The sequence below is a fragment of the Dipodomys merriami genome, unplaced genomic scaffold (genome assembly GCF_024711535.1).
Source record: "Dipodomys merriami isolate MVZ:Mamm:240054 unplaced genomic scaffold, mDipMer1.0.p SCAF_4, whole genome shotgun sequence".
Taxonomy (NCBI): domain Eukaryota; kingdom Metazoa; phylum Chordata; class Mammalia; order Rodentia; family Heteromyidae; genus Dipodomys; species Dipodomys merriami.
In genome coordinates, this window is record NW_027205603.1 from 78,974,844 (window position 1) to 79,001,286 (window position 26,443).

Below are 26,443 nucleotides of genomic sequence, written 5' to 3' on the forward strand. Positions count from 1 at the left end.
ACAGAGGAAGTTCCTGCCCAGCAGTACTTAGAGATTGATGAGGTGAAGACGGATGGTTTTAGAGTGACCTGGCATCCTCTGTCTGCTGAGGAAGGGCCGCACAAACTGATGTGGATCCCGGTGTATGGTGGGAAGACCCAAGAGGTGAATCTTCCAAAGCAGATCAAAGTTAAACTGGAGTGTGCTTTCTGGGTCTGAAAACTTCAATATGTCACTTGTGCAATATCCATAATGTATTTGTTGAAGAATTGGACCTTATTCCTATAAGGTCTCTAGCTTGATTTTGCCAGCCTTGGAGTTTGTGATTTTTATTTAGTAAGTGCCCGATACTTTTCAGGTTGCCTTAATAGAAGAGCAGGACTCCTATGTTATTGAAGGCCTTGAGCCTGGCACTGAATATGAAGTCTCACTCTTGGCTGTACTTGATGATGGGAGCGAGAGCGAGGTGGTGACTGCTGTTGGAACCACACGTAAGTCCTGATGTGGTGCACTTCAGCAGGGGCACCGTCACCATCCCACTGGGGATGGTCTCCATCAGCTTTATCCCTGGCTTGTAACTCCTCAGTCTTTCTTTGTCCCCCATAATTCCTCATACATCTTTAGCTACATTGATGCTGAGAGGTGAAACATCATCACATTCTATTGTCTATAGAAGCAAGGGACCATGTTTGTCTTGTTCAGTATTATATTCTCTAGCACTTAATACAGCATTGGGTTAATTTTAATTGTACAATAATTGCTTATTGAACAGTGCATAGGTAGATGGATGGATGGATGGATGGATGGATGGATACCTGAATAGATGGATGGATGCATGCATGCATGGATGAATGGATGGATGGCTATATGGATGGATGGAATACTTTATAAATGGATAAATTGGCAGACGAATAGACCTAGGGATAACATTTCCAAGAGTTTCTGGAATTTTCCAAGTTGTTCTTGGTTCCAAGATTTTTGTACAATATTTACCCACTGATTGATTTAACCCTTCATTTTAAAATATGAAGTATTAACTACATATTAAATTCTCTTAGTGTGAGTTCCCTGGAATCAGATTCTGAGACAGAAAATTACATCTAGAAGGTTTAATGAGGAGTGTGGTGGGGAGACATTTATGTAAGAATCGGAAGACAGTAGTGACAAGACCAAGGAAGAAGCTGAAACTAGCCCCGCAGCTAATTCCACTGCAAGGTCTAGGCTTTGAACTGTCTTTCTGATTGTCTCAGATGGAGGCAAAGGGGTCGGTCTTTGAGCCCCTGCATTCTCTACCACTGGGGATAGACTGTGCCTGAAAAGAGGCAGTGATTTAAGGGCAAGGCAGTTTCCAGAGCTGGAAGACATTGGCAACCAGTGTTTGAGTACTTGGATGAGTGTGTTGATCTGTGTGTGTATGTGCAGATCACCAGGCAGCCATCCACCACATCGCCCACCCAGGGTGGATGCAAGAAACAGAAGACACACAGCTTGCCCGAGCTCATTGCCCTCCCTGGTGGTCTTATTTGGAGCCCTTTCATGACTTGATCTGCAACACTGCTTTATTTCCTTTAATTATCATGGCTATACTCCTGTTTCAAAATAATTGTGGTGTTTCATAATTTTGTAGAGGCTAATTCAAATGTTTCTGTTCTATCTGGTACCCGTGGTAAGAAACTTTAAAATTCTTTAGTTTCTGGTGTCTTTATCTATGGAACAGATAACAGCTATCTTACTTTCAGCTCACTTTTTTTCTGACTTTTAATCATAGTCAAGTTTGTTGTAGGAAGCAATAAGATAAGATAGGTGGTATGTTCTTTAAAAGCTGTGATATGATTTTATATAAGTGTATGCAGTTACTGTCTTCAAAGAATTTTTAAGTAATGATTTTATGTTATTTTATTTAGTGGACAGTTTTTGGACAGAGCAAGCCACAACTATGGAACCTACTGTCCCTGTGACTACAGGTAAGAACACCCAAGAAGGTATGGATCTACCTAGGAAAAGTTGAGTTTGGAATTTAAGCAAGAAGTTATGCTAATCGCTTTTATTTAGTTTATGTTATTACTTTGAAAAGGCATGCCCCTCCCTTCTCTGGGGAATAGTTTACAATTCCTTCTTCTCAAGTCTCTCAGTCCACGAATCTCATGACTCTCTCCCTTTCCCATTTGCACTGTTACTATAGCAACATCCCCAGGGCCTTTGCCCTCCCCTTTCTTCCAGTGACTTCTCCTGTTGGCTCACTGTGGAGAATGATTCATACCGAGCTTGCATGTGCTTCTCTGACCTAGTGTTCTTCCTACATTAAAATACTTCAGTGGCTTCTACTACCTGTTCACTCATTCATTCTTTGGTCAATCTTTATTGATACCTTCTTTGCTGCCCTAAAGTCAATATTTTTCCTGATTGTTTCTGCTTCTCTTCCTGGCTTTAATCCTATTTCCTGGTCTCTCCTTCATTTCCTTCTACCACCTATACTTAACTCCACCTTGAACGGAAAGATTCCTCATAATTTCCAAAATCTGGTAACCTTCCCCAAGTTTGCTAGCTGAATGTTGCTCTCCTACCTTCTTTGCAACACTTGCTATTATTAAGACCTAAACACATCTGATCTAAAGGAAGAGTTTGATACATGTTTTCTGAATGGATAGATGAATGAATGAAGAGAAAGAAACATATAGTGGAAATAGACAAGATGACAAGAAATCAGGGCAGAGGGGCAAGAGGGAAGAAATAATGCAACAGATAAGTGAGAAGATGTCTTGGGAGGTGAGAATTAATGTGTAAAACTACACAGGTGAAGAGTCTGGACAAATACCCCCTGTATGGGATGAATGGACAAAGGCAGCCAGAATGAGAGAGCCATGTTTGAGGGACCTAAAACAGACATTGTGGACAGATGAATGGACGTGTGTTGGATGTAGGATTTCACATGAAGGGGGATGAGGGCTCATCCCACATGACCACTTTTCCAATAGAGCAATGATGTGAAATTCTGAGTACCATACCCACCCTTTGGGTTAATGAACTGATTTGTTAATCCCAAGGGCTTTACCCCAATGCTTAACAGTGTATACGGAGGGATGATAATTAGGAAGGGTCTCTGGTCTTCTCTTGAAAGCATCTCTTAAATCCATTTTTGCTTGTTATCATTTTTGTGCATTGATTCCCTCCTTCCCCTTACACCTAACCACTACAATGAGTTCTTCCTGCTTCGTGTGGGTCCTCATCACAGAGCCACATTAGATGATGCTTATTGTCTCTCTATGAAGTCTCTGTGGGCCATTTAGGACTACGATAGGTTAAAAGTGCTTTAATCCTTGGTTGTGTTTGTTCCAGTTCTCCAGACAGGAATCAGAAACCTGGTGGTAGATGATGAAACCACTTCTAGCCTGCGGGTAACATGGGACATTTCTGACAGCAATGTGGAGCAGTTTAGGGTGACCTACATGACAGCTCAAGGGGACCCCATGGAAGAAGTGGTAGGCACGGTCTGTATAAATGCAGCTGACCAGAAACTCTACAGACTTTCCTTGCAGCTCATGAGGCCATTTCCAGGGATGACTGCAAGCTTTGCTGCTTACTGCTTGGTGATGCTACCATCTTTAGAAATTAATGGTCTTGGTCAGTTGGAACTTTGCTCTTGGTGGATGGATGACTTTTCAACCTCTAAAGCTTGCTCTATACCCAGTTTGCTTCAAGCTGATCAAGCCTCTGGACCACACTTCTAACAATACTTCTGCTTTCTTGCCCATCTGATAGCGCACAAAAATTGGGTCAAAAAGAGCATTAGGTGTAGTAGCATCTGCGTTCAGTTTCAGCTGTCAGAGACTGAGATGCCAGAGGCTTACTGGAACCTGTAATTTTGAGACCTTCCTGAACAAAAAAACTAGATCCTTTCTTACCACCAACAAAACTATTCCCATCTCACAAACGAACCAATCCAAAACAAGACAAAAGGTTACTATACTGTAAATATCTATGTAGATACATATGAAAAGGTTTGACATAGTATTAAACTTTTCCTTGGGAATCTGATGGAAAGTTTTAAAGTAAGGCATGCATGAGAGGTCTTATTTAGCTGGAATGTTCCTAACAATAGATCGGCTGTGAACAAAAAGTAGATTTAGATTTTTGAGTAGATTTAGAGTTATTTCTCGTTCATTCTTAATCATGGGTGTCTTTCCTCAGAGATTTAGATGTTTATATGTTGAGCATTTTTAAGTTGTTTTAGCTATATTTCTACATGGCAAAGCTAGTCATCTCCCAGTGTTTTCTTACTTTATACCAGATCGTTCCTTTTAGTCTGGAACCTAAGTTGTCTCCCAGATATATGCCTGGTTAGACCAGGTTGCTCTAGCTTTCCACCAGAAGGTACGGTCTGTCTATCTATTGTGTCTTGGCGTATACTTTATTTATAGTTCCTATTTGCTTGCCTTTTTCTATTCTTTTACACTTTCGGAAAGAAGTCTCCAAAATTCAATATTGCCCCAAAATAACACTATCCTTTCTTACTTATAAAACCTTTGATGGAAAATCACTTTTATTGAACTGCATAAGTAGGCGATTATCTAAAAGCAAAATTCTAAGTGTCTAAGTGATAGGGAGCTATCTTAGGACACAAGCCTATCCATAGCTCTTCTGTGGTGAAGGTCAGCAGGTTCATGAGATTTGTCTGAGAGTATTCTGGAGAAAGTGAATGGACATTTGAACAAAGTAGATGGAAGCCAAGTGCTGGCAGCTTAAGCCGGTAATCCTAGCTACTCAGTAGGCTAAGATCTGAGGATTGAGGTTTGAAGCCAGCCCAGACAGACAAATCTGCAAGACTCTCATTTCTAATTAAGCAGCAGAAACTTGATGTGAGGTGTGGCTCAAATTGTAGAATACCAGCCTTGAGTGAAGAAGCCAAATGAGAGTTCAAGCCTCAGTACTGGCACACCCCCTGACAGGACAAAATAGATTTAATTTACTCTGACCAGGTATTTCAAAGGCTCCATAATTAGCAATTTGGCAAAATGAAAATGCTGCTTAAGTATGGCTATTAAATATGTAATTTGGACATTTTATTTTCCTACAATTACACTATTGTACTTTAGTTCTCAAGAATGAGATCCCTAGAGATTTTACAGTACAAGGAGATTTAGTTTTGATTTCTGTTTCTTCATTCTTTCCAAGAAACACATGAAGCCCGTTGGTGAATTAGTCCTGCTTGTATAGCAAGGTTAACAATTTAATCTCATGCATGCACTTGTTAAACTGTGCAAGGTAAAATAATAATAATATTTTCTTTGGGTTGTTTTTAGATAATTTTCCCTTTGCTTGTTTCTTTCAGTTCACACTGTTTATGTTTGAAACACTTGGACACCTAGCTGAAGGGAAACTAAGATCAGAGGTCTTAGTCTGCCCAGGTTAAACAAACCTTTAATGAAAATGAAAAATATTGACAAATTTACTGTGCAGACATGATTCTTCTTTGCTATTTAAAAGAAAGTGCTGTGGAATTCTTTAAATGTCAAATTTCTTTAGTGGATTTAAGTTAAATTAGGTTTGTGTACATAAATTAAAGGCCCTTTCCCAACATAGGATTGAGATTATATCTGTGTTTTGTCAAGTGTTACTGCTATGCAAGTGTAATGTGTTGTTATTGGGCATAGAATGTGGCATACATCTAAGTTCAGAGTACGAAATTAATACAGAACTGTTAGATGCAGACCTATGCCAAAATTCAAAGGTCTTGTAATTACATGGACCAAATGACATCTTAAAATTAAAATGTATATCTAGGAAAGATAGATGGCTAACGCATCTAAATTCAGGAAAGGGCATTTGCCCAGATAAGATACATGTCTCTCTTACTATCTTTCTAAATTTTTCTTGACTATTATTTCAAGAAGGAATGAGTAAAAGTATTGAAGTTGGAGAATAACTTGGTATGAAGTTGCATTTCTGAAAAAAATCAAATCAAATCATGAAATTCACTGGCAATGTTTGTATTCCATTTAGTCACGAAGATCTTTTATAAATTTGTTTGTAAACCAAACAGAACAAGAGAATTAAATTTATTTTACCCATAAATGCATGTGAATTATTAACATATTGTCTATGCATAATCAAATCTATCAAACATTTCCAAATAACTGAACTCTTAGAATAAAACTACTTGCCATATATTTCACAAGAATTCAGAGCTTTCCAATTTATGTGCACAAAGCTGGACAAGATTCTAGACTTTCTAGAGCTGACACGTCAGAAGTGTTAACTCAGGCTTGAATTCTGAGTTGTAAAGAAATTTCTAGAGTATGGCGACTCAATGTGTGGCTCAGTCTCCTGCAGGACAGATTCACATTTTAAGCTTTTAAAAAACATTGGTAGAAATTTGACATTGCTGCAACAATCAAATCACACCACGTTTCTAGCAGTTTTGTTTTGTGGTGTTTTATACAAACGTCAGCCTGCAATAATTGGAATTAAAATAACAAACTGTTCCTACTTCAATCCATCATCACCGTTTGTGAGGCGCTGTCTGAAACAGAAGTTCATGAGATGGAAATGAAATGAGGTGCATGCAATTCATCTTCAACTTCAGGGCAAAACTTGTGCCTGTGATCCAGGCAGCTCTGAAAGATCGGGGTGATTTGTGCAATGACATTGCATTTCTTTCTTTCCTGTGTGCCAGACCCGAAGCTTAAAACTCAGGGTCTTGGGTACTGTCTGTTAACTTTTTTGGTCAAGGCTAACATTGTATCACAACTTTACTTCTGGCTTTTGATGGTTAATTGAAGAAAAAAATTGTCATGAACTTTTCTGCTCTGGAGATCTTCAGATCTCAGCCTCTCGAGTAGCCACAATTATAAGCATGAGCCACCTGATATAAAGTTGCATTTCTGAAAAAAATTTAAAAAACAACATTTACTGGCAATGTTTGTATTCCATTTAGTCACGAACATCTTTTATAGATCTGTTTCATAAATGAAAAAGTACCATCTGCTATGACCAGCAGCATTTATTTTTAGTAAGATTGCTTTATTGTATTTATTTTTTTTCCACTCTATTTTGCTTCAACAGGCAGAAAGTACTTGGCCCACCCTAGAAGAGATTTCCATTTTATTCTTGGAAATGAACACCAGTAGTTTGAATACCACAAGTTTGTGTTGTGTACTCATGTGGAGTAGCCAACAAGAGTTTTAATAGCTGGGTGCTGGTGGTTCACACTTGTCATCTAGCTACCCAGGAGGCTAAGATCTGAGGATCATAGTTCAAAGCCAGCCTAGGCAAGCAAGTCAGTGAGACTCTTATCTCCAATTAATCACCAGAAAACTGGAAGTGGCGCTGTGGCTCACGTGGTAGAGCACTAGCCTTGAGCTGAAGAGCTGAGGGACAGTGCCCAGGCCCAGAGTTCAAGCCCATGAAAAAAGAGTTATAGCAAAGCCTGGACTAGATTCTTGGAGTTTCAATATGGCCCCTTGGCTGGTCTCTGTGGGCCTCAGTTTCTCCATCTGTAAAAGACCTTAATGGTACTCCTGACTATGAAATGTTGTGGAGATGACGATGATGAAAGTGTGATGGACGAGTGAGAGATATTATTATGACTTTCTGATAAGAGAAACAAGTGCCGTGTTTCAGTACTCCCCAGGCTATCTTTGAGTGCCAGACCATGGGCTTCTCAGCCTGAGACATGACCTTATTTAAGGAGCATCTACATGGGTGGTTTGCTAGATAGACAGCTTGGGATGAACACTGCAGCTCTGTGCTCCATTGGAGTTAAATTTAAGAAAAAAAAATACCCTGAAGGAAACTACACTGACAGTGTAATGCAAGTCAGGGCAACCTCAGCTCTTCCCCATGTCCTGATTGCCAGGGTTGTCTAACTCACCCTGGAATAAAGCAGACTTCTGGGTTTAAGTCAGAACAATCCTGTACATTTCAGTGCCTTCTCCTGTGAGGAGTAGTTATATTTATAAAATCAGCGAATCCAGACTTCCTTTTTCATATAAAAATGATTGCCTTTCTAGAGTTTTGCAATATCTTAGTAACAGCCATTTTTCGGTTCAACGCGAGGCTTTCTAGGGTTCATCCCATGATTTATGGGTTCATCTCAAAGGAGGCAGCTCCACCCTTGACTTGCTGGCAATACCTAGGCCTGGAATGGAACAGCCTCTCCAGCTATTTCAGTCTTGTGCCTCTGTTAAGTCCATTTGGGTCAGTTCTTACATCCTAGCATTTCCCCCAGCTGTGATTAGATTCCTAATGGTCCTGAGATGTTCCAGCTCCTACTGCAGCATGGGGGGGTGGGGGGGTGTGCTCTGTGGTCTCAGCCTTGCAAGCTGGCTCCTTTCCTGACCCCCAGCATCCTCCTGCGGACCCCAGGGCTTACCAGCCATGAGGGTGCACACGTGCTGGTGGAGCGGCTTTCGTGTTGCTCTGCTCTTTTTCTTTCTTTCTTTCCCCCCCACAGTCTTTTACACACAGACAGATGGTGGCTCCAGATTGTGGAAGACAGCTCTTTTCAGAAATAAAATGGCTGCAGTGATGTTTATTTTTTGAAGTGTTGTCAGCAAATACGTTTCAATTTGGAAATCTTGGCTCTTGAAGCCTGGCTCTGTTTCTCTTGGCTGGCATCCATTCTTTCCAATTGAAAGGGTGAAACATGGGGGGTCAGGCTATCTCTAAGGGAGGAAAGCAGGGGAGGCCGGATTTGTAAGACAATAGTGCACATCAGAGCAGCACTGATAAACAGCAATCTGGGTTATAGAATGAACCTTCTGGTCCATAAACACCTGCTAGCTCACCAGGCCATTTTTTACCCTCTTCTTCTGGAAATGTTATCCATGTTGAAAAGTCATTGAGAGATGAGTGCCCCTGACAAAAAGTCATTGAGAGATGAGTGCCCCTGACAGTCTATGAATTTCAAACTTAAACCTTCTGCACTTGCAATAATAAACGCAGACTGACTAGGCAGGACCCATCAGAGAGAAACGCTTTTGCATGAATGCTTGTTCTTTTCTCATCACTCCTCAAACATATCTCCTTTCTGATCACTTCAAAACATCTACAGTCGGGCTGCATGGGCGGGACAGTGGGAGCAGAGCCTCTGACTAGGTCTGTGTTTTCTTTGCATTTCTATTCAGGTCATGGTGCCTGGCAGCCAGAACAGTATCCTCCTGAAGGCTCTGCTTCCAGATATGGAATACAAAGTCACAGTGACACCCCTCTACACCGACAGAGAGGGGGTCAGCGTCTCCGCTCCTGGAAAAACCTGTAAGTGAAGCTTTCTTCCTTTGGATTCTAGGTGTCTCATGAATTGGAACCACTCATATTCAAAACACAGTGCTGTGTGCTATAAAGAACAAAAGGTATTGGAGACCAAAATCTGTCACCTTGTGGGACTTTGGGCAAGTTGTTTAAATGACTCTGGACTTCAGTTGTCTTTTTCTGTCAAAAAGCTGTCTTGAAAAAAGAAAATCTTTCTCCTCTAGTGTCTGATTTGTCAAAAAATTCCAATGATGAACACAGTGGATGCTGCAGTCTACTTTCTGTATATCTCACAGGTTTTAACAATCCCCACCTCTCTGGGCCTCACCTGGAGCAATGCACTAGTCTCTGGGGTCTTCCTTCAACCACAGTTGCTGTCCTCTGTTCTCAAAGAAGCCTGAGGGGCTTTACAAACCATCCACATAACCTCAAATCCCTGCCAGCCATTAAAATCCTGCAGTCCAAAGTCCTGATTCTACTCAGCTGGGCAAAGCTGGGCAAATCAGCATCATGTCCTCATTTAACAGTGCTGGCCTGTGTCTCTACTCTGGTACCCATGCTACTCGTGCCCTGACACAGACTCCAATCAAGGCCAAGCCCGCCTAGAGTCTTCTGAGCCCTCAGAGTTGCCATAGTGACTGCCTCAGCATCCATGAGGAAGAGAAGAAGGGAGAAGAGGAATGCGGCTGGGGAGTTTTCAGCTTTCCCCTTCATTTTTCTAGAATGTTGGCATCTTGAATTGATCTCATACACCGGATCACTGAATTTATTGTATGCATTTGGAGACAGTGTATGTGTTGAGATGTCAATGTATAGTAACATCTGGTTTTGTTCTATGCATTGTGGATTCTGGCTAGTTGTTGGTATTTTTGCTGCTAAATAAGCATTTGAAAGCCACAAACTTAAGCAGAAATTAAAGATGAAAATCAAGCATTATTATTTTTTTTGGGGGGGGGTCCAGTTGTAGAGCCTGAACTCTGGGCCTGGGCGCTGTCCCTTAGCTCTTCAGCTCAAGGCTAGTGCTCTACCACTTGAGCCACAGCACCACTTCCGGCTTTTTTCTTTTTGCTTATGTGGTGCTGAGGAATTGAACCCAAGGCCTCATGCATGCAAGCAAGCACTCTACTGCTGAGCCACCTTCCCAGCCCCTCAAGCATTATTTGACCCAAATAAAAACTTAGAAATATAGCCTCAAACTCATGACAGAAGTGCCATTACCTATAACAATCTCTTGAGTAGTAAAAATTGTTTTAAAAATGAGTCGATTATCTACTGTAGTTGATTAGCTACTGTAGCTGAGTGGTCAACACAAGTGAGTCTATCGATAATAAAGTGGTGATGATAAGATCTTTCAAGATGAAGAATAGTGGGCTGGGATGTAGCTCAGTGGCAAAGCACTTGCCTAGCAAGTGCAACGTCCTGGGCTCGATCCCCAGTACCAAAAAAGAAAAGACAAAAAAAAATACAGTTAAAAAAAAAAGATGAAGAATAGTATATAAAGTCCTTCATATAAATGACCAATGTGTCTATAAAAATTGACAGTGTTACAAATCTTCAAACAATATAATTAATTAGGATAAAGAAGAAAGCAAGGAATCATCAGATTTTTACCTCCGAGAATGATCACATTCACAAGGTGTGAGAAGCAGACTTTGATATCTGTGGAACAGAATGGTGCATAGAAATTTTTAATAAATATTGTTCATTTAATTTTCCCTTAAAATTAGTTGAAGAGAAACAAACTGACACGACTCTTAAGGGCCTTTGGATTTCAGATAAAACTTTACTCAGAGAGAAATTTTTGAAATATTTAATATTGAAAATAATCAAAGTCACAAAGGCTTTGTGCTTCATTGAACTTCCACTTAGGAATGTGGTTGACCTTGTGGGAGATAGATTGTGTCATAAAGAAGAAAATGATATAGCAAGGCACCAAGTGGCGTACGCCTATAATCCTAGCTAATTAGGAAGCTGAGATCTCAGGATCTCAGCTTGAAGCCAGTTTAGGCAGGAAAGTCCATGAGACTTTTATCTCTGATGAACTACTAGAAATGCAGGTGGTAGGTAGGATACCAGCTTTGAGTGAAAAAGCTAAGCAAGAATGGGAGGCTGAGTTTAAGCAGTGAAACCCACACCAAAAAAATAAGGAAATCACATTAAGTCCCTATTCTTTTTTCCTTTTCTCTTCTGCTCAGTGCCATCCTCTGGTCCCCAAAATCTGAGAGTCTCAGAAGAATGGTATAACCGGCTGCGTATCACATGGGATCCCCCAGCTGGTCCTGTAAAGGGCTACAGGATTGTCTACAAACCTGTCAGTGGTAAGTATCGGTCAGGAACCCCAGTGGGGTCCTACCATATATGTATCTGTCTCTGTATGTGTGTACTCAGGAGTGTACGTAGGACCTGCAATGGGGAGGCAAGCCCGAGAGCCAGTCCTTGCAGTTTCTACTTTCTGTCGCCACTTCACTATGTACTTTCTTCTCTAGTTCCTGGCCCTACACTGGAAACTTTTGTGGGTGCTGACGTTAACACCATTTTGATCACGAACCTCCTCAGTGGCATGGACTACAATGTGAAGATATTTGCCTCCCAGGCCGAAGGCTTCAGCGATGCTCTGTCAGGCCTGGTAAAAACATGTAAGATTCCCCTGCACTAGCCTCAGTCCCACAGGTGGCTTTGCTGTTTGCTTTTTCCCTGTGACTTGTAACTCAACCCTTGCATTAATGCCGGCGGTTGGCTTTCCTTGTCCTCAGCATTGCCCATTCTGGATGGTGTTTCATGGAAAGAAAGGTGTGTGCTTTCCTCCGGGTGGTACAGCGCCCTAGTTGGCAAGTGGCTGTCAGCAGCTGGCATTCAGATAGGCTTGGTGGTTGCAGATGGGATTTCCTTCTGGAAAGTTGTTGTTGGCATTGGTCAAATTAGGAGAAAATTTCCAGATAGTCTGTAGCCTGACCTGGCCAGTGCCAGACAAAGTTGGGCCAGGGAAAAGGCGTTGCTTTTCAATGCCATTGCTTCTCCTTCATGTGCATGCATGCATGTGCATGTGCGTGTGCGTGTGTGTGCATGTGCACACACACACACACACACACATCCTGTTAGCTCAAAGTATGTTCTGTACTCTCTTATGGTCCTTCATGCTGTCTGCAATGCCATCTGGGAATTCTCATTAACATATGGTGTGCCCAGATACCCATGGAGTAATACGATGTTGTCCAACTTCCATGCTCCTGAAGTTGGTTGTATAGACTTCCACACCATCTGTCTAACATATTTCTTTAAACTGACTTACAGTTTTGGACCTAAATATTTTTCAAAACCCATATAATTACCATAAACAGAAGAGCTGTATTCTAAATAATACATAAGTGGACCCAATTACAAATGGGTTGGTTTTGTGCTAATTAAAGTGCCCTGGTGCTATCTCCAATCTGTGTGCCATTCTTGAGAGTGATAATTGTGTGGTAATCAAAAGAATACGACTTAAGTGTGTTCCTTGTTAGCTATAGCCCTGGGCAAATTACTTAACTCTTCCCAGCCCAGGTTTTCTCAACATTAAAATGAAGACAATAGTGCTTTATGGCAATCATTGTGAAGATAAAGGAGAACTACATATATATATATATATATATATATATATACACACACACACACACACACATATATGTATACACACACACACATACACACACACATATAGAGCATAGACAGAGCTAACCCTCAATGAATAACCACTATTATTATTGCAATAATCAAGGTTTATGCACTTGCCATGTATCTTACCCTCATTTCTAATCAAATAATGAATCTCATAAAACCAGTAGTAGAAAAGAACGGGGCCTTTATTAAACCAGGCCCCAGACCACCCTGGATTTCTTCTAAGAGTTAGCTCTTTCATTAAAGGAGGTTCTAAAATTCTCTTTCGTAGAATATCTTGGGTGGGGGGTTTTAAAGGCTAGAGACTGCACAAATTCAGCACCAAAAGAAATGGTCTCTGTCTTCAGCCAATGTGGGGAAACCTTAGTTTGTGGTCTGTTGAAGTCACACTGTTCTGGGCACTAAGTATATCCCTCTGTTGTGTTATTACACCAGCTCCCAACCCCTCCTTTGCCTCACCATCCTGTGCTTGCACATTTTCACACACTCTCTACTCTCTTCTATTCTATTTTCCTTGCTGGATTATCCTGTATACACCCTGTCTGTATCACTTCTGTCTTTTTCTTCTTCTCCCCTTCCCTTCCCAAGTCATGGAGCTTGAACTCAGGACCCTAGACTCTGTCCCTGAGCTCTTTTGCTCAAGGCTAGTGCTCTACCACTTTGAACCACAGTGCCAGTTTTCTGGTAGTTAAATGGAGATAAGAGTCTTGGGGACTTTCCTGCCCAGGCTAGTTTTGTTTTCTGTTTTGTGCATTTCTGATGCAATCCTTCCCATTCTCCCCCTCCCCTCTCTTCCAACCTCTCCCTTCTCCTGATCTGTCTCCAGTGCTGGGGATGGAACCCATCATACACGTTAGAGGAGCAGTCTACCACTAAGCCACACCCTCAACCCCTCTTTCTTGCCTTTTTCTATTTTCCTTTTCCTGTATCCTTCCCTCTTCTCTCCCTTAACAAATAGATGTTGAAAATTCCAAACATATTTTAAAAGACTGAAGCTGTTATATTGTTTTATACTTTTGTCCTTAAAATAAAAATCAAGTGGGCTCTTTATTACAGATATTTCTCTTCCTCACAGGCAAAATGGCAAATACTCTCATATTTTTAAAAGTTAGAGTGTTTATGTAAGCCATTATTAATTTCATAAAATAATGGTTAGATAAGGTTATTTGTACCATTTTGACAAAAATATTATTTAGGCAATTTTATTTTGAGTTAGGTAGAAGAGAGAGGAATAAGAGAAAATTATATGGATAGAAGTCAGGTCTTTAGGGCAAGTAAATATTAATTTTCAGCATTTTTACTGTTTAGATTTAATGTTAGGCACCAGGAGCTAACTCCTGTGTAGTCCCTGAAAAGAGAATGTTTTTATTGCTTTCCAAAACACTAATTTTTGTGTCCAGCATTTTAAGATAAATAGAAATCTATGCATTAAAAAATAATTTGCTTGTTATTTATTTGTTTGTTTGTTTGTTTATTTATTTATTTATACCCATCCTGGGGCTTGAAGTCAGGGCCTGGGATTTTTGTTTAAGACTTGTGCTCTACTAATTGAGCTTCAGCTTTACTTGTAGCTTTTTTTGGTATGATTTGGAGATAAGAGTTTCATAGACATTCCTACGTGGGCTGGCTTCAAACCACGATGCTCAGTTCTTAGCCTTTTGAGTCGCTAGGATTACAGGCATCAGCCACTAGTACTCTACTTGTCTTTCATGTAAAAAAAATCAAAACTATAGGGCTGAGAAGGTGGCTCAGTGGTAGAGCGCTTGCTTGCCTTGCATGCCTGAGGCCCTAGATTCGATTCCTTAGCACCACATAAGAAAAAAGAAAAAAACTGGAGGCGCTGTGTAGAGCGCTAGCCTTGAGCTGAAGAGCTGAGGGACAGCGCCCAGGCCCAGAGTTCAGGCCCCATGACCGGACCCCCCCAAAAAAATCAAAACTATATTCATTCTCAGTTATATTTTGGTTGGTCTTAAAAATTTTGATCGACACATACTCGTTGTATGTATTTATGGAGCATCATGTCATGCTTTGAGATTTGGATTTGGTAGAATGATCAAATCAGGATAATTGGCCTATCACCTTAAAATTAATCATTTCTAAGGAAGCCGGACAAATACAGTCAGAATACTCCATGTACATATGGTTAAAGGAAGCAGAGGTGTGAAAGGAGCATGAAGGGAAGAAACAGACAGACGGAGAATGATCAAGAGATGACTGCGATTCAGAAGCACAGGACACTTAGGATGGACATGTGAAATTATAACCTCCTTCTGTAACCTTTTCAAGTCCAGAAAGAAAAATCATTTTTTTTTTGTGGTACACACATTCAAAGTCCTAATGCATTGTTGTCAATAGTGCTTATCCAGCCGTGTGATCAAGCACTAGAATCGACTTCTCCTGTCTTCTCTGTAGCTGAGTGCCCACTGTCAATCCTCTCCCCATCACTCTAGTCTCTGGGAGCCTCTACTTCTGCCTTTATGAGATCAACCTTGTTAGTGTCTACAGAGGAGTGAGATCAGGATGGAATGCCATTTGGCTATTAAAAAGAATGAAGTTCAGTTATTTGCAATAGCATGGATGAGACACTGGGAGATCAGGGTGGTGGTGGGGAAAGCATTGTGTTAAGTGAAGGAAACCAAGTAACTGTACCCTGTGATCTCACGCAGTGGTGTTTGTGTGGCACATTTATTGTCGGCTTTGTTCTTCCTTTTTATTTAAATCATGGCTATCTGCACTGGTTAGGTACATATTGTATCTATTCACTCTTTTATTAGAGAAGTATTTTATGTTTGTTGCAGAACTTGTGGAAAGCACACATAAATAACAGAAGAAGAAAATCACCCATTTTGTGTCTGACTTTTTCCCTGTGAACATATGTGTTCTTTTTCATTTATGAACACCAGACAAATTCACAGATAATGTTTCAGAAAACATCTTCTCCAGTTATGAAATTGTTGTCTGTTATGCACTTTCTGGGGGTTGGAGGATTTCCTCTTCTACCTTTGAGTATGAGAATTTTACCCTAAATTAATTTCAGATATAGGGACATCTGCAGCTCTGTCTGTGCTGTAACCCAGTAATGTTTCTCTGCCATTATAGTGTATTTGGGTGTGACCGATCTCCAAGCCTACCAGATTGAAATGACCAGCTTGTGTGTCGGATGGCAGGTGCAGCGTCACGCCACAGCCTACAGGATAGTTCTAGAATCCCTCCAGGGTAAGCACAATCTCACATATGTAAATGTCAACTACTTGTGTACTTGATTCTATACAAATTGCTATAGACAATGCATAGCTAAATTAGACAAAAACCCTATTCTGGAAGCCATTTGTATAGTGATAAGTGTTTTAGCACATGGAGAGAGTCAGATTGGTTAATTAAATTTAATTACTTAACTGGTCCAAACCTTCATCTCCCCCATCTGTTAATAAATACAACCACAGTGCTGTGTAAGGGATTGCATGAAGCTTCATCTGAGAGACTCTCCAAGGAGAGTGTGCAACAGGAAGTGCTTGAGAAATGCGAGTTGCTGTTCACAGCCTGTGAACAGAATTGTGTGGGAAATAATTTTGGCGTCTGCTCCGGGGACATCAGGTTTGAATTTTTTTGAGATAATTGGTGAATAGCAAGTTCTTATTCTGGATCAGGTTATCAGATAGCCAGGTCATCTCATCAGGATCAAGTTTTCCAGCATTACATTTCTCGTGAAACTGTTTCAGAGCAGAGTCATAAAAATCTCTCCTCATCACCATTAAAAAAAAATCACATTGAGAACAGCAGAAACATTCTGATTTCTCAAAAAAAAAAAAGAATATCTGAGGACTGTTAATGCTTTTCCGTATCAGCATAGACATCGTTCAGAAAATGAAGCAAAGTAGTGAAAATTAATTTAATTTGATTGGAATAACACTAAAAGAGAAATGTTATTGCATGGGAATGACAAGAAACAGTAGAAAATCCCAAATGAAATGTTTTTCATGTTCCAAACTTGAGTAATAAAAATTTTAAGAATGTAGCCTGTTTTTGTGGGCAATTGGTCTTGGTTTCTCCATTTATTTTTATTTTTTAATTAAGTGGATTTTGGAAGTATATGCCTCAAATCTCAGCACTAGGTGCCTGAATCAAGAAGACTATGATACCCTATCACAAAAAGGTGTCAGAAACAAATATCTTTATTTAAGACTGGATTTTTGTGGCCCCTATTCTTAATAACAACCACACTTAAAAAAAAAAAACAAACCAAAACCATGTTGGGTGCTGGTGGCTTATATTTGTAATTCTAGCCACATAGGAGGCTGATATCTGAGGATCACAGTTCAAAGGCAGCCCAGTTAGGAAAGTCTGGGAGCTAGCCTTCAGCAAAAAAGAGCTCAGGCACAGTGCCCAGGTCCTGAGTTCAAGCCTCACACTGAAAAAAAATCCCAATCTCACTTTTAGTGTTTTTATCTGTGGTGCTTGGGATTGAACTCAGGATCTTGGGCATGGTAAGCAAGTATTTTACTGAAGTACATTCACTGTCCTTTGCTTGTTTGTTTTTTCATCAATTATTGTAAGTTGTAATTTCTAAACATTTGCCATATGCCCAAATGTAGTTCTAATATATTTAGTTTGTTCAGAATGAATGTATTGATAATACATTAATCAATCAATTCAAACATTAGGTTTTCTAAATTCAGTACGTTAGTATTTTTAAAATATATTTTATTGTTATTGTAGAAGTAATGTCCAGAGAAGTGACAGTTACATAAGTTGGGTAATGAGCACATTTCTTTTTGAACCATGTCACCCCCAAGTTGTGTAGCTTGTTTTCCACATAGTGTCTAGTGAATATCACTGCTGCATTTGTTTATCTTTTGTCCTACCTTTTCTATGCCTCCCCCGTTCCCTCCCAAAGACAAATAAGACAAAAAGAAAAGACAACAAAAACAGCAGCAGCAACAACAAAAATCTTGTTTCTATTTCTTGTAGTTAATTTTATAAAATATTATTTTATATGATCATATGCACATATGAATATCCTCTTTATGTCTTACTGTGTGAATGTCTAGAGACCTGAATAATTTATCATGTCCTAGTGTATTTTTTTAATTGTGAAAATACCATACAGAGGGGTTGCAATTAAATGGGAAAAATAATGAGTACATTTCTTATCAAGCAGTGTTGCCTCCTCCTTTGTTTCCCCTCCCCATCCCTTCCCATCCCCCCCCCGCTCCGCTCCCCACCCACCAAAGTTGTAAAGTTCGTTTTTCGACATAACGACTTATACATCTCATTGTTGCGATGGGTCCACCTATATCCCTATGTAAACAATTTGTTTTTTCCCTTCCCCTCCACAAATTATACCAACATCAAACACAGTGAAAGCAGGGGTTATACCGTGGGGGAGGGACATACAAAACAATAAAGAAATCTTATACATATGTTAGAAACAATCACATGAAAGAAAAAAAGCATTTGAATACTTATCTTGGGGTTCACTTCCCTAACATCAACTTATCTGACCTTTTCTGCTTGACTCAGACATATACTAGTTATTGCAAATAAGGGAAACCATGGGACCTAGTGTGTTCTTTTTAATCATGTAGTATATTTACTTGTAGATTTATAGGCACATTCTGTTTACCACAAATTAGTGAAAACATGTAGCTTGTGTTTCTTTGGGCCCAACATCTCTGCTATAAAAGAAATGCAAATCAAAACAGCATTGAGATCCCACCTCACTCAAGTTAGAATGGTCATTTTCAAGAAAACTAACAATATACTGTTGATGGGAATGTAGACTTATTCAACTACTCTGGAAAGCAGGATGGAGGTTCCTCAAAAGACTAAACATAGAGCTTCCCTATCACTCAGCAATTCCTCTCCTGGGCATTTACCCAGTAGACCACACACCAGGCCACACAGAAGCTATCAGCACAACCATGTTCATTGCAACATTTATTACCATAGCCAAGATATGGAATCAACCCAGATGCCCTCAGTGGATGAATGGGTCAAGAATATATGGCATATATACACAATGGAATTCTACTCTTCCATCACAAAGAATGATATTGTACCATTAGTAAGGAAATGGAAAGACTTGGAAAAATATATTAAGTGAAATATGTCCTTGGTGTTTTTCTTTGTTGTTGTTTTGTCGGTTGTGGGGCTTGAACTCTGGGCCTGATGCTGTCCCTCAGTTCTTTAGCTCAAGTCTAGCACTCTACCTCTTGAGCCACAATGCCACTTCCAGTTTTCTGGTAGTTTACTGAAGATAAGAGTTTCATGGACTTTCCTGCCTGGGCTGGCTTTGAACCATGATCCTCAGATCTCAGCCTCCTGAATAGCTAGGATTACAGGTATGAGCCACCAGCGCCCGGCATGCCCTTGGTGTTTTGACACAAGCTACCATGTAGCTCAGGCTAACCCTGAACTGGCCATATAGTCTAGGCTAGCCTCAAACCCCATGAACCTCCTTCCTCTGTCTGCATGCACTATTATGCCTGACTCATAAATCCCACAGTGGGTTTAACCCATAAAGTAGAACACATTGTTTGGGGGCATGTTGAGGTCATTTGTAAATCTGCTTCCTTTAGAATATGAGCTGAGCTAGGAAGAACATTCTAGAAGAATTTGCTGTCAGTTCCAGCCAAGATAGCCTGTGTATAACACAAACCTGACATCAGCTACAAATGTGGAGCGGTAGTTTAATATGGAATAAACATTGAGGAAAAGAAAGTCAGGAAAGCACACATTAGTTTTGTGGTTGTATTAAATATGATTTATGAGATGCTTACGTAGATGAAAGGTACACTATTAGTTGAGGAATAACTAGAGAACCTTGAGTTACAGTTCATATCATTCTAAGTCCCACTTCAGTATAGCAGAGCTGACAGTTAATGGTATTCATTAGGATTTACAATACTAAATATAATTACACTCTTAAACTATTATATGGTATTTTAAATCTTTTATATAACTAAAGAAATTAAAGTAGAGTAACTATAAGTTCTAGTGGATATTCATTGTGTTTTGTAAAAAATTATAACTGTAGCTTGATGAAAAGTTGCATCAAGACTAACTTTATCAATGGAATTAGTATGACTTTTAAGTGTTTTTTCATTCAGTGATTTTTAATGTACCATATTTATACAGGAGACTGGAGATTGTTTATCAGAAGATATGGTTAATGTGTCTGATAACACTTATCTGATTATTAAAACCACAATGAGTTCTTTCTGAAGCTAAGATCTTTGTTGGCTAAAAAATGAGATATATACACATATAAAATATATATAATGAATCTGTATGTATATAGTGATATATATAAATATACATATATGTATAAATGTATGTTTTTATATATGTGTATATATAATTTTCTAATTAATTAACTTATACTCCTTTAGCATTATTTCCAGTCTGTAATAAATAATTCATGGGTCTCTATAGTCTCAATTATTTTGGAATGTTTTAAAGTGTTGTTCAGTTTACTTCTGATTTGAACTTATAACTGAGAAACTTATGATCAAAATTAGCCTATATCTTATTTATCCAGTTTTCTAACTAAAAGATATTTATTAGTAAAGTTTAGGATGGAATGTTTAGTGGGCAAGTGAATGTCAGGGTAGCAGTAGGGATGGGTTTAGATATTATATGATTTGGATCAAGGAATAGTCTTTCTACCCTGTAGTGGGGAAAAATTAGGTGGAGCACCTTTATCTTACAGAGAAATGCAGTCACCATGCTGATTCAAGGAAAGTTTCTATGGTGCTCATTCTCCAATGGTCAGAGGAGTCCCAGACAGAGTACAAGTGTGTTGACTTTGTAAAATATTCCATTGACAACTGTTGTTGCCTTTCTAGAAATTTCTGACCTATCCAAGCCAGAAATGGGACCAGATTTCTCCAAGTAGTAGGTTGAAGAAAGCTGTCTCTCATCAACATTTCTGTAGTTTAGTGAGTCACTTTCCAGATTTTTAAAATACATAGTTTCCATGGCTTGATCAGGTAGTGTATTTTACTCAGAAGTCAGTACAGAAATCTCTGCTATAAGCAATTTAAACTTACTGTCTTTCAAGTTATTAATGGTAGCCAATACCTGCACATTTTCAAGGATTTTGTGAATACATTATCTAGGCTTTGCCATTCAAGTTTGTTTATAGAAGCATAGGCAAAGCCGAAGGGTCAAAGTATTAGTTCATATGCTGAGAAGCCCGAAATTGTCTTACTTGAGTCACATCTAGATATGTGAGTTCAAACACTGTCATCGAGATGAAGTCTTGTTCCATCCTTCTGCTTTGCTTTTCTTCGTCTTCCTTCTCTGCCAGGCGCTGTGAGTGAGCCCAGTCTGGTTCAGAATTACATTCTCCCAGCTTCCAGCTTTGAAGGCTTAGTGAAGGAGAGCTTCTTGTTCTCAATGTTCCAAACAGAGATCCAAGAGCTGAGTCATATTGTTCTGGTGTGGGTTACATTGAACTCAGAGCAATGAAATGAACTGATTCGGGTGAACCTGGTTGCTTCTATGCTTGTGATCTGGAGGCAAACATGAAAACGAGTGGAGGGGCTTTTACTCGCCCTAAATCAAGACCAAGAGTGGGATAAAAGGATCCAAACAAAGGAGGATCAGATGCGAGGCAGGCAAAAATAACAGATGTCCTCCATTTATGTAAACCTTATGATACTTTTATGGCCAAGAGGAAAATGATTACCAGAAGAAGGTCCTCTTAGGAGAAACTGAAATAAAATTGGTCAGTCAGCCACTTGCCGAGTTCAATGCCAAGTTCACTTGCCATTCAACTTTTGAATGGTCTTGGTAAGTTATTACCCTGAGAGCTCCCTAGTTCATAGAGTTCTTCCGGGTTCTCCTTCTCTACATGAGTGTTCAGGTGAGTTGACATCTAAGATTGGGTATGGCAGATCTCTTCAAGTTCTTGTGTCTCTGTGCCATCAAGTTCCAAACACTGTGTTCCTTCCTTCATTCTCCAACCTGATGAATTTTTCTCTTTCCTTTCTTCCTTTCTTCCTTTCTTCCTTCCTTCCTTTCTTTCTTTCTTTCTTTCTTTCTTTCTTTCTTTCTTTCTTTCTTTCTTTCTTTCCTTCCTTCCTTCCTTCCTTCCTTCCTTTCTTTCCTTCCTTCCTTCCTTCCTTCCTTCCTTCCTTCCTTCCTTCCTTCCTTCCTTCCTTCCTTCCTTTCTTTCTTTCTTTCTTTCTTTCTTTCTTTCTTTCTTTCTTTCTTTCCCTTCCTTCCTTCCTTCCTTCCTTCCTTCCTTCCTTCCTTCCTTCCTTCCTTCCTTCCTTCCTTCCTTCCTTCCTTTCTTTCTTTCTTTCTTTCTTTCTTTCTTTCTTTCTTTCTTTCCCTTCCTTCCTTCCTTCCTTCCTTCCTTCCTTCCTTCCTTCCTTCCTTCCTTCCTTCCTTCCTTTCTTTCTTTCTTTCTTTCTGTCTTTCTTTCTTTCTTTCTTTCTTTCTTTCTTTCTTTCTTTCTTTCTTTCTTTCTTTCTTTCTTTCTTTCTTTCTTTCTTTCTTTCTTTCTTTCTTTCTTTTTTGTTGGTTATGGGGCTTGAAATCAGGGCCTGGGCACCATCCCTGAGCTCTTTCATTCAGGGCTAGTGCTTTACCATTTGGAGCCCCAGGGCCACTTCTGGGTTTTTGGTTGTTACTTGGAGATAGGAATCTCACTGAGTTTGGTTGTTAATCCCAGATAAGAGTCTCAAGGACTTTCCTTCTTGGGTTGGTTTTGAACCATGATCCTCAGATCTCAGCCTCCTGAGTAGCTAGGATTATAGGCCGTGAGCCCCAGAGTCCACCTTGGTGAACTTCTTTATAGCCTACTTAGGCACAATTTTGAAAGATGCTCTCCTTTTCTTCTGTTTTAGGTGCTTTCACTGTCACTTACCCATTAGAGTCTATTAGCAAGTATAGAACTTGCCATGTAGTGTGTGTGGATCCTGACTTACCAAGGACTAGATTCAGATAAATGATCACATGGAACAAAAATGTATTTTCTGAATGAAACTTTTGAAACTGTCACATAATGGTTGGAGAATAGGATATTTGAGAGACCTGTGAAGTGGAAGGATTTATATCATGTGATTACAAGAGAATAATTGCCTGGCTCCTCAACATTCTTGTGCTTACTATCAACTGGTGCCATTATTATCATCATGACAGTAGTCCAGAGAATGTATTTAAAATTGCCTTCCTGGAAATGAATTAAAAAATGCAGATTCTTTTCCCCACTGCAAAACAACCAAATCGACTTCTTACTTTTGGCACCTGGAGGTTGAAGAAATTAGTCATCAGCTGATCAGTTTTTGTTTTCTTTAGGGGAAGGCCCTTAGATTTGCATCCCACATGCCAAAAGCAACATGAGTACACCATCATTCCTGTAACCCTTCTTTGTTAGTACTGGGAATCGAACTAATACTATTTGCCATTAATTTTACAGTGCCTATTCCAGTTTTCCAATACGTTACAGATTTATTATCTTAACAGTAAAAAAAACTCCATGGTCTATCTTCAAGGGTCTTTAAAGGACGTGGGTATCCATAAGGAATAGGAAATGGAGGAGGAGCACATTTCTTGAATTGATTGCTTAAAGAATTCCTGGAAAGATTTTGTGGTCATTGGACAATGTAATCCACACATAGAGTTCAGCACAAGGATTTGTTGTGGGTGGCTCACACAGCCGGCTGCCTGGAGGCTCAAAAGACTGTTTAAGGACTAGGAAAAACCAGCCACTGTGGGAGTCTAAGCTTGGGAGCCACAGACTGAATCTGGCATCAGCAAAGCAGAGCATTGGCTTTGCTAAGTTACACTTATTACCAAATCTCACGGTAATAGATATCATCTCACAAACTGACAAGTTTTATTAACCATTTTTTTACTTCATCTTTTTCTATAATATACAAAAATGATTAAAGCAGACAACATTTCCTTAGGAATGAATATACGAACAAAGGTTATGACATTTATTTCTGAAGCTAGTATTTACAACACTGAAAAATAAGTTTTAACTTTTTTTTGTTAAATGGCTTGAATTTTTTTTTGCGGGGGAGGTGTTTAAGATTTCTCTGTGGACAAAAATATAAAGTAGCATATTTTGTGTTTATCCACTATGAAATATAGACTTAAGTGTTTCTATATATTATGCTTTCTAATGTGGTAAAAATCCATTTAATATTTTTACAATTTGCATTTAAAATCAACTGGTCTATTTTCATTTTTCTATAACAACTTTTTTGTAGTGCTCATGATTGAACTTAGGGCCTTCACATACTAGACAAATACTCTACTATGAAGCTATGTCCCTAACCCAACTTGTTTAGAGACAAGGAAGTATTACGTAGTTCAGGCTGGCTTAGAACTTACTGTGTAGCTCAGGCTGACCTCAAACTTGTAATATTCCTCCCTCTGTATCTCAAGTGCTGAGATCAGGCATGTACCACCATATCTACACATTTTCTTTAATTTTAATAAGCTCTTTTCCAAATAAAATTTTGACACAGTACATCATTCATATCAGTAGATCATTCATATCAGTGATTATATGATATGTTCAATGTATTTAATCAGGGCAGTTTGTTAACAGTAGATTGAAAATTTCTTGAAATAAAACTTTATGACTTTGATTTAAACAGGTGCAATTTCATTAAGCATTGAAGGAAATTTGATTGGTTGTTTTCATGGCAGCAGCAATTCTTCTTGTCAGCTGTAGTAAACACTCTGTACTTAGAAGACAACCCATTTAAATCTTTTTGTTAATTACAATATCCACACAGCCATGCTCAATGGAGTGATAAATCTGTGGCTCATGAAGAACCTTCATTTTGATCTCTAGGTTTTGAGCATTCAGTAGCTCTCAAATGATTTAATTGTGAAAAGGTATATGTTTAATTCAGTTTATGATATGATAATGGAAATCAAAGCAGCATTCTCTGAGATTGGGTTTTAAAGTTCTATATTCAAATCTCAGTTCTGCTACTAAATTATGGACATGAGAAATCACTAACTTTCAAGTCCTTCAGTGTCTGGTCTATAGACTGGTGATAACTATAGGTATTATGAGAACCAATCAGTTAGTAGAATAAAATCCTTAGAATTTTGTCTGGCACATGATAAGCACTCATTAAACATTGACTATTATTATGTTTGTGATTGTTATCATTCAGTACCCAACACAGAACCTGGCATATCAAAGCCCACAAGAAATAGAGGGCTTAAGTAGGTACTTAATCTAACTTCATTAGGCTAGGGACCCAGGGGCTAGCAGTAATTCTTCCAGCATAGCAATTTTACTATGGATATGGGAATGAAGAAACAAATCAACATTTAATCAAATCTTCCAAGTTCTTTTTGTTCCTAAGGAAAAATATGAGAATAGGTTCTGTTCTGTAGACTGTGCTGTGTGTGGCATGACTCTTCTGTAGAACCCCAAGTACTTTGTTACCGCTAACTGGGAGGAAGTGTGTGTGATCTTAAGCTACTTAAACACCAAGTCCTGTTTCTTCAGTTATGATGCTAAGAGAATACGGAAGGATTTTCATAGCACAACCTAAGCATTTGGAGAGTCTCTCCCCCGACCCCACTTTGAAATCCCTAAGAGGAGTCTCTGTTGTGATGGAAAGAAATCATGGATGGCAATCAATGAAATCTAGGCAAAGAGAGGCTATTGACCTAAGTGGGGACTTTCTGGGTGTCCTAGTACTGCTTCAAACTCATATCTTCATTTGTGGCCACTTGAAAACAACCTGAACCCCATGGGTGAGGCTTCTAAGGCCCTAGGATTCGACCTTCTTTCAAAGGAATGAGAGCCTTCTGATTTCTAACTCTGTACCCATATCTTAGGCCATTACTTAGAAGAGTATCATGTTGAGTGTTAGTAAATAATGAGGAATTGAAAATATATATCGATGTATGGCTTTTTCTGATCATGTCACTGTGTTCTTGGGCAATGTGTTGGATAAAGAGAAATTTGGGATGAAAATATTTGTTTTTAATACTTATTATAATAAATACTTTAGAAATAAATATACTCACATGCACACCTATGCAACAGCTCCAGTAAGATACATTTGTAGAATTATGTACATTAATAGTTCTTCATTCAATAGGGACTGACCTCAGGCATCTTTTTTTTTTTTTTTAATTGTATTTTATTTTATTTGAGAACATACTGTACAGGGGGGCTACAATTACCTCAGGCATCTTTTACTTTTATTTTGTACATATAAAATGTGATTTTAATTTAAAAAACCAATGGCATATGGAATCTTTTTTTTAAAAAAAGCATAATTTTTTCAGAGTTATCTACTGTAGACTATGGATATTAGGCATTTTAGGAGAAAAATCATATAGTGATGGCTGTGTAGAAAAGTTTCTTGTGTGTGTGTGTGTTTTCTTTTGATTACAGATACGCAAACACAAGAATCCACTGTGGGAGGAGGGACAAACAGGCATTGCTTCTATGGACTTCAGCCTGATTCCGAATATAAGATCAGCATTTACACGAAGCTCCAGGAACTTGAGGGACCTGGCGTGAGCATCATGGAGAGAACACGTAAGTCCAGTATTGTCTCTT

The 26,443-nt window shown here is 39.1% G+C and overlaps 1 protein-coding gene across 3 annotated transcripts in view; it reads left to right on the forward strand.

Moving 5' to 3' along the window:
* Col14a1 (collagen type XIV alpha 1 chain) overlaps nt 1–26,443 on the forward strand; it is a 197,498-nt gene that overhangs the window by 92,294 nt on the left and 78,761 nt on the right. For 2 of the 3 annotated variants that reach the window (XM_069991329.1, XM_069991331.1), the window contains exons 16-24: nt 5–144; nt 338–470; nt 1,884–1,943; nt 3,316–3,467; nt 9,105–9,234; nt 11,424–11,546; nt 11,715–11,864; nt 15,982–16,098; nt 26,276–26,422. In XM_069991329.1, coding sequence (XP_069847430.1) covers nt 5–144; nt 338–470; nt 1,884–1,943; nt 3,316–3,467; nt 9,105–9,234; nt 11,424–11,546; nt 11,715–11,864; nt 15,982–16,098; nt 26,276–26,422 — 1,152 coding nt within the window. The remainder of the gene's footprint in view (nt 1–4; nt 145–337; nt 471–1,883; nt 1,944–3,315; nt 3,468–9,104; nt 9,235–11,423; nt 11,547–11,714; nt 11,865–15,981; nt 16,099–26,275; nt 26,423–26,443) is intronic. The other variant, XM_069991330.1, reaches the window with a different exon arrangement.